The sequence below is a fragment of the Salvia miltiorrhiza genome, chromosome 6 (assembly GCF_028751815.1).
Source record: "Salvia miltiorrhiza cultivar Shanhuang (shh) chromosome 6, IMPLAD_Smil_shh, whole genome shotgun sequence".
NCBI lineage: Eukaryota > Viridiplantae > Streptophyta > Magnoliopsida > Lamiales > Lamiaceae > Salvia > Salvia miltiorrhiza.
This window is the reverse complement of record NC_080392.1, coordinates 37588731-37597357: the sequence shown is the minus strand read 5'-3', so window position 1 is coordinate 37597357 and position 8627 is coordinate 37588731. Positions and strand designations below refer to the sequence as shown.

Below are 8627 nucleotides of genomic sequence, written 5' to 3'. Positions count from 1 at the left end.
TGAAGGCAGTCCGATATGCCCATAGGGCATCCGAGAGCTTGATGGACCAATCCTTGCGCGATGGTTGCACGGTCTTTTCAAGTATGCCCTTGATTTGCCGGTTGCTAGTTTCGCCTTGCCCCGAAGTCTGCGGATGATAAGGAGTTGCAACCTTATGGGTGATGCCATTTTTTCTCATAAGCTTCTCAAACAATTTGTTGCAGAAGTGTTTTCCCCCATCACTAATGATAGCACGGGGGAACCCAAAACGGCACAAAATGTTCTCCTGCACAAACTTGAGGACAACATTAGCATCACAGGTCCTCGTGGGGATTGCCTCAACCCACTTGGACACATAATCAACCGCCAATAAAATATATTCAAATCCATAAGAAATGGGAAATGGTCCCATGAAATCGATGCCCCATACGTCGAAAATTTCCACAACTAAAATGTTAGTTAGGGGCATCTCATTCCTACGGCCAATGCTTCCCACTCTTTGACAACGGTCACAAGCAAGATAAAATGAATGAGCATCCTTAAAGAGGGTTGGCCAATACAAACCAGATTGGAGCACTTTGTGGGCTGTCTTTTGTCCGCCGAAATGGCCTCCACAATGAGCGTCATGACACCACTGTAAGACGCGTTGTTGCTCTTCATTGGGCACACACCTTCGTATCACTTCGTCCTTTCCTAACTTGAACAAGTAGGGATCTTCCCAATAGTATTGCCTGCAAAGAGATAGAAAACGCTTCCTTTCTTGGGAAGTGAGGTTAGGTCGGAGTTCTCCACAAGCAAGATAATTGACAATATCTGCAAACCACGGGACCGAAGTCAATGCGTATGCATGCTAAAATGGGAAAGACTCATAAATAGCGGCATCGTTTGACTCTACCTCATTTTGTTCAAGTCTAGACAAGTGATCGGCCACAGAGTTTTCACTCCCCTTTCTATCCTTAATCTCAACATCAAATTCTTGCAACAATAAAATCCAACGGATAAGCCGTGGCTTGGCCTGGGACTTAGTCAACAAATATCTTAGAGCCGCATGATCACTATGGACGATTACTTTAGAACCGATAATATAAGCACGAAACTTGTCTAAAGCAAAAACCACAACAAGCAACTCTTTTTTAGTGGTGGTGTAATTCACTTGTGCACTATTCAAGGTGAGACTAGCATAGTAAATTACACGCAACATCTTATCCACACGTTGACCAAGCACCACACCAACGGCGGAGTTAGAGGCATCACACATGATTTCAAAAGGTATAACCCAATCGGGTGCAACCACAATTGGAGTTGTGCTCAACTTAAGCTTAAGTAACTCAAAAGCATGCATGCAAGAATCATTGAATTCAAAAGGCACATCTTGGGCAAGTAAACGGCATAAAGGTTGACTAATCTTAGAAAAATCCTTAATGAAACGCCGGTAAAACCCGTGGTCCTCTGGTGCAATGGCTATTTGGTAATACCCTGAAAGTCCATCAAGAAAACAATAAAAATTATGACCAGCTAAATGATCAAGCATTTGATCAATAAAGGGGAGGGGAAAGTGGTCCTTTTTGGTGGCTGCATTCAATTTCCTGTAGTCGATGCACATGCGCCATCCCGTCACGGGGCGGGTTGGCACCAACTCTTGATCATCATTAAGGATGACAGTGATCCATCCTTTCTTCGGCACCACGTGCACCGGACTAACCCACTCACTATCGGCGATCGGGTAGATGATCCCTTCCGCCAATAGCTTGAGGATTTCCTTGCGAACCACCTCCATGAGGACTGGATTCAATCTCCTTTGGCCATCTCTCTTGGGCCTCGCCCCTTCCTCAAGGTGGATCCTGTGCATGCAAGTGGCAGGGCTAATGCCTTTAATATCGGCAAGGCCCCATCTGAAAGCTGCCTTGTTTTTCCACAAAACCTCCATCAATGCCAACTCTTGCTCGTGCGTAAGCTCGGCAGATATGATCACGGGTTTTTCCGCCTCTCCTTCCAAGTATACATACTTGAGGTTCTTGGGGAGCTCCTTGAGCTCCAAGGTTGGCTTAATCTTTGTGGCATAGTCAATCACCACGGCCTCATCAATGGGGAGCTTAGCTTTGCGGGCCCGCTCTCTTTCTTCGGCTTCACGGGCAAACTCCTCCATGTTCGCGGACCCTGCAAAAACCTCAACAACTTCTTGCTCATGCACAAAGAATATCTCGGCCAAGCCATCAATAGCATCAATATAAGAACATTCATTAGTGAGTGAGGATGATGGCATGGCTCGATTATGATGCACAGAGAAAGACACTGACTCTCCTAACACAGTCATCTTGATGGTGCCATTTTTAACATCTATCAATGTGTTAGTAGTTGCCATAAATGGTCTTCCTAGCAAAAGGGTATGTTCTTTGCCATTTTCGTGTACCTCTCCTATTTCAAGCACAACAAAATCAACAGGTACAATCAACCCACCCACTCTAACAAGGATATCCTCAACTACCCCATGAGGATACCGCACCGACCTATCAGCTAATTGCAAGCACATACGAGTGGGTTTCAGATTTCCTAACTCTAATTGCTTGAAAATAGAGTAAGGCATTAAATTGATTCCAGCCCCCAAATCTAACATCCCCGAGGCCTCCTTACCATTTCCCAAAGCAATATTAATGACAAAGCTACCTGGGTCTCGTTGCTTGGTCGGTAAGGGCTGTTGCATTATGGAGTTTGCAACCTCGGACACCAAAATCTTCTCGTTGTCCTCGAACCTTCTCTTCTTGGAGGCCAACTCTTTAAAGAACTTCAGGTAGGCTGGGACATTTCTGATCACGTCTAGCAACGGCAGGTTCACGTTCACCTTTGCCAACATGTTGTAGAAATCGGTGAACTGTTGGTCCAGCTTTTCATTCTTCAACCTGCTTGGATAGGGGACCGGTGGCTTATATGGCTTGGTAGCCTTGTGGAGCTTCACTACGGGCTCCTGCTCTTTCTCCTTCTCCTCCTCTCTTGGCTGCAGCGGCTCCTTTACTTGCTCTTCCATGCGGGCTTCCTTGGGTGGTTCTTCCACAGGGGCTTCCACTTTGTTGTTCACCACCTTTCCACTGCGTAAAACAGTGACAGCTTGGGCTTGGTGGGGCTGTAATCCTTGCCCATGGAGCTTCCCTGGTTGTTGCTGCTGTTGCATCTAGTTCAATGTCCCGGAGAGCTGCCCAACGGTTGTCTCGAGACGCTTGATTGTAGCCGACTGGGACTCCATGCTCTGTTTGGTCATCTCCATAAAGGATTGCATGGTGTCCTCGAGAGACGGCTTCTGCGGTTGAGCTTGCTTCTGAAACTGTTGGGGGGCATTTTGGTATTGCTGCTGCTGCTGAAAATTCCCTTGTTGCATAGGGAACTGTTGATACTGCTGATACTGCGGGGGCTGCTGCTGCTGATAAGCTTGAGTGTAGTTCTGCTGCTGAGGAAAGGGAAGCTGCTGTTGAGGTGGGTAGAACTGCTGCTGGTTCTGATACCCAAATTGCTGAGGAGGGCGGCGGAATTGATTTCCTTGATTTGATCCCGACCCTTGGCCAGGCGCTTGGTTCCTCCATCCAGAATTCTGCTGAGCTCTCCAACCCGAGTTGGAATTTTGTTGCCCTTGATTAAACATGGGCCTCTGTTCAAATTGAGGCCTCCCTGGGTATCCCTGGGCAGCATAGACCTCTGCCTCCCCTTCAGGTGTGAACTCCCCCATTCGATGGCACTCGTTGGTTCCGTGGCTGAAGTCGCCACATATGCCACATCCTTCTGCTGGCGGCGCTTGAGCTGGCGGTGCTTGAACGGGTGGAGTCTCCACCTGGTTCATTCTTAGGTGCTGAACTTGCCTCATCAAGTCCGCTACTTGCTTCTGCAGCTCATTGTTTGGGGCTACTGCATTGGCTTCGACCCTCCTTCCTCTGACTGATTTTTGTTGAGAACTCGCGGCCAGTGTGTTGAAGATCTCTTGGAGCTCATCAGCTGTGTTCCGGGCGATGTTGCCCCCTGCTGTACTGTCCACCATAAATTATGCCGTCTGAATCAATCCGTCATAGAAAAATTGCATCAACATGACGGGAGCCAACTGGTGCTGTGGACACTGGCGGAGGAGCTCTTGGAATCTCTCCCAAGCTTCGTGGATAGGCTCGTCAGCTCCTTGCATGAAGTTCATTATCTGGCTCCTAATCTCCTGTGTCTTGTGATTAGGGTAGTATTTGAGCATGAACTTCTCACACGCCTCTCCCCATGTAGTGATGGAGTTCGGCGGCAAGGACAGTAACCACGTTCTCGCCCGGTTCTTGAGTGCATAAGGTAGGCACTTGAGTCTTAACTGATCTTCGGTGAGGTCCAACAGCGGGAAGGTCTGCACTTGAGTGCAGAAGTCACAGATGAACTGTAAGGCGTCCTCACTGGGCATCCCATGAAAGAGCGGCAGCAGGTTTGAGTCGTTGGGCTTCAGATTGTAATTCCGGACTGCTGTGGGAAGCACTATCGCTGAGGTGCTAGTGTTCCCGATGACCGGCCTGGAGAAATCTCCCATGTACTGTACATTCCGCTCCGCCATGGCTTCTTGGTGAGGATTGGGACGAACTTCTTCTTCTTCTTGCTCACGCCCTTCACCGTTCTCTAACGGATCTTCAAAGTCAACTGAGCGTGAATCCTCAAAGTCTTCCAGAATGGGGTTGGAAGTGATTCTCTCTTCACAGTCTTTCTCTCGAAATTGTGATTCCACAAGGTTTCTCGAACTGGACTCGGACTCCTCCTCCAGGCTTGACAGGATCTCACGGGGTCGATGAATGTTGTCGTAGTAAGGTGCAAGCTTTCTCTTCAAGCTTCTACGTCCTTGCATACTCAACATGAACAAACAAATCAAACGCACCGGAGGGAGAAAAATAACCGAGTTAAAAGAAAGAAACAAAAATAAACACGGAAAACAATGCAACACAATCAAATGCCTAAAGTCTTCCCCGGCAACGGCGCCAAAATTTGACTCATCCAGAAACACCTAACGGATGGACTCGAATTTATACGAGGTCATCCTAGGGCGGTAAGGTGACTCAAGTCGTCTCACACGGAAGGCTTAGCAGGGCTTCAATTGTATCACTCACAAGAAACGGAAAGAAACCTAAACACTCTAATCGGGTAATTGGGTCTGTCACTATCTCGCTCTCTAATCACCAAGACATAAACAGAAGAAGCAATAAACATTAACTAATGCCGTAGATAAGAACAACTAAGAACACAAGGATTAAACATGAAGACTATCAACTAGGGTTTCAATCTCGAACTCTAAACCAAACGATCATAAACTCATAAACATCAATGATTAATTACTACCTAGGCAAGAAACTAAATCACGCATAAGATTCGAATTCAAAGAAAACTTTAATCTCCATAAAAGAAATCCCTAACATTCTCCAATGAAAGAAAACCGAAGGCAACAATAACGATCTAACGATTCACGTAAAGTATTAGGATTCAACGAACATAATCTCAAATCATCACATTCATCAAGAGCATAAAACAAGGATTCAAATAAACCAAAGGATTCAAATTAACTAAGGAAAATAAATGAGTTCTTACACAACGTAGCAATCCAAGGAAAACTAATCCGATGAAATGTTAATTGGCATTACAAGCGATCCAATGAATCCGAAAGCGAAGTTGATGGATTGAAACTCCTAAAAATCAAGGAAATAATGTAGAAATCGCCCTAGAGGCTGCTGTGTTCGAAGATGTCAAGAAAAACCCTAAAAATGGGTTTTTATACGAAAATCCGTAACTGCCGGATCTGGCCAGGGACGGCGGCGTCGTGGGACGGCGCCGCCATGAGGGTGCTTCGCAGATTCCTCCAAAAAAAAAGGGGCACGGCCGTGGCACGACGGCGGCCGTGAGCATGCCTTCGAAATTTGCTCCAAACGATGCTGAAAATGCTTGACAACTCGCGAATCCTGCATACGACAATAGCACACGCAAAAAGATCATCGAGCACGTGAAATATAGGGCAAAAAGTCATGAAACACGCTCGAATGCACAGCAGAAACATACGCAAAAACTGCCCAAATACGAGGTAAACATCAGTCTGACTGATCTATCTTGTGATAGTCAGGAAGAGTGTTATCATCTCTGTTTTAGCAAACCCGACTGAAGCCTTTATTTGCATCAGTTAAGTTCCAGTAACTTAACTGATAACTCTTTACTGAAGAGCTTTCAGTATCAGTCGTCAACCCTGTTTGGTCAAAACTGTTTTCAGTAAAACAGGAGTCTGTGTTTGCGTGTAAAGTTTCGTTTTGATCTCTGACTGAGATCCCTCTGATTGAGGAATTTAAAATAGCCCATAGGTGTATTCCCCCCCTCCATACACCTATTCGAGACCCTCAGGACCCAACAATTGGTATCAGAGCAGGTTGTTCGCAAGAACACTCTGTGTCTGATTAGGTTCTAATTGAACTAGATCCTTTTTCTTAAAGGTCTCGAAAAAGTTCTCTTTTTTTGTGTTTGCTATCTGTTCTATCTGTTGTTATCTGTTCTCTTTTTTTTATGGAGACTAACCACAACAGATTATCTTCTCTACCTATGTTTAGTATTGAAAAATACGACATATAGAAGTTTCGGCTTGAAAGCTTCCTCACCGCCCAACATTGCCGAATGTGGGAAGTCATCACCAGCGGACCAATCATCATCACCGAAACCGTCAAACGGATTCATGTTGATCCACAACAAGATCCTTACGATGAGGTCCAGCCCAAGCGAAAGGCAGACTTCACCATCGAAGAAAGGAAGCAAGATGAGTTTGACAACCTCGCCAAAAGCATCATCTCCGGCACAGTTCCCGACAAGCATGCCATGAAGATCATCAAGTGCGGAACTGCAAAGGAGATGTGGGATATTCTGGAAAGAATGTGCGTTGGTTCCGAGGAAATCAAGGAAAATAAGCTATCCATAGCTTGTCAGAAGTTCGACTCATTCCTCATGCTCAAGAATGAATCTGTTGAGGAAATGGAACTTAGATTCAATCAAATCTTGAATGAAGTTCAATCCATTTCTAAAGACAAATACACTCAACGAGAAATCAACCTGAAGATTCTTCGAGAACTGCCACGAGGAGAATGGCAGATCTACTCAGTCGCTCATCAGCATAAGCCAGGATTCAGTCAGCTCCCGACAAACAAGCTCTTCTCCGATCTCATGGCAAATGAGTTCGACCTTCTGAGAAATCTTGGAATCAAAAAGGCTGGAGGATCAGACGAAGATGGTCCATCAACCTCAAGAGGAGCACCACTGAAAGCCTCAACAAGAGAAGGCAAGAAGCAGATCAAGGAACCAACGGAACTCAACCCTGAGGACTTCTTCAGTCAATATGCTTTGTTGACTGAAAGATTCAACAAAATGGAGTCCAAGTTCCGGAAAAATAGAAGGTTCCACAAGCAGCACTACAAAGGAAAAGAAAGAGAAAGCAACTCCAGACATTCCACAGATCGAAGCGGAGAAAGGAAGTCAGCCGCTTACGACATCAAAGACATGGAATGCTTTGGATATAGAAAGAAATGGCACTTTCGAAATGAATGCACTGATCTGACTCAAGCTGAGCGCAGAGAGCTGAAAGCCAAGAAAGATCGCAGCTTTTCGAAGAAGAAAGCGATGGTTGCTGACGACGCTGATTCTTCCAAAGACACATCAGAATCATCCGACTTCGATAGTTCCAGCTCAGACGATGAGAGCCGAGCCCTGATGGCCAATGAATCTGAAAGCGTGGCTGACAACAGCTACGACAATGGAATGAATGGCTCAGAGGTAATCTCTCACTCAAAAACTCCTTATACTGATAACTTCCTGATGCTTTCAAGAGACCACTCAGAATCTGGACAAAGCTCATCCGATGAAACTGACAAGTTTGATCAACTCATGACTGATCTCTGTCAGTTGAGGAAAATGTTCGAAGATCTCCTCAAGCAGAATCAGAAAATGGACAAGGAGATCAATGATGAACGAGCTAGGAATCAGACAATCATCTACTTTCTGGATGAAACTTATCTTGATCAGCTAATCATGGAGAACAGCCGACTGGAAGAAAAGCTCAGAATCTCCAACTCAGAATGTGATAGAGCATCTCATGAGATCAAGAGGCTCAATCACAAGCTGGAAGAAACAGTCAAGAACTGCATGATGCAGTCTTCCATGATGAGCAACTTTCCATCAAAAAGCCTTGTTAAAAGCATTGGAGGAAAGGTTGCAGCTGACAAAGGAAAGAAGATCATGATCGCTTCAAAGGACGATACTTCTGAAGTCACAACATCAGAAGAATCAAGAGATCATGATATGGATGAAGTTCGCAAACGCAAACTGATGGCTAGATCAAATGTTCCACCTCCACGGAGCTACAGACGAGCAAAGGAGGCCCCCAACCAGTTGATCTTACTGAGAAGACTGGAAAGCAGATTTCAGTCAAAGATCAGGGAAGGAACATCAGAAATCAAGAAGAATCTTCCTCACCAGTCCAGGGAGAAGAAAGGCCATATCAGTCAGAGACTGACATCAGTTCAGTTTCAGAAGGAACAACATCCATGGAGACCAAACAATGATGAGTCCAGTCGAGCCAAGCGACATCCACGACGACAAGCAACTGGACATCAAATGACTCATGTCACACG

At 45.6% G+C, this 8627-nt stretch overlaps 1 protein-coding gene across 1 annotated transcript; it reads right to left on the bottom strand.

The window, feature by feature from the left end:
* Positions 1-829: 829 nt before the first annotated feature.
* On the bottom strand, positions 830-3145 carry LOC130990868 (uncharacterized). The gene has a single exon (XM_057915096.1). It carries the CDS (start codon positions 3143-3145, stop codon positions 830-832), a length of 2316 nt encoding a protein of 771 aa, XP_057771079.1.
* Positions 3146-8627: the final 5482 nt, after the last annotated feature.

Coding starts and splice junctions, on each gene's coding strand:
- LOC130990868 (XM_057915096.1), bottom strand. CDS start 3,145: ATGCAACAGCAGCAACAACCAGGGAAGCTCCATGGGCAAGGATTACAG.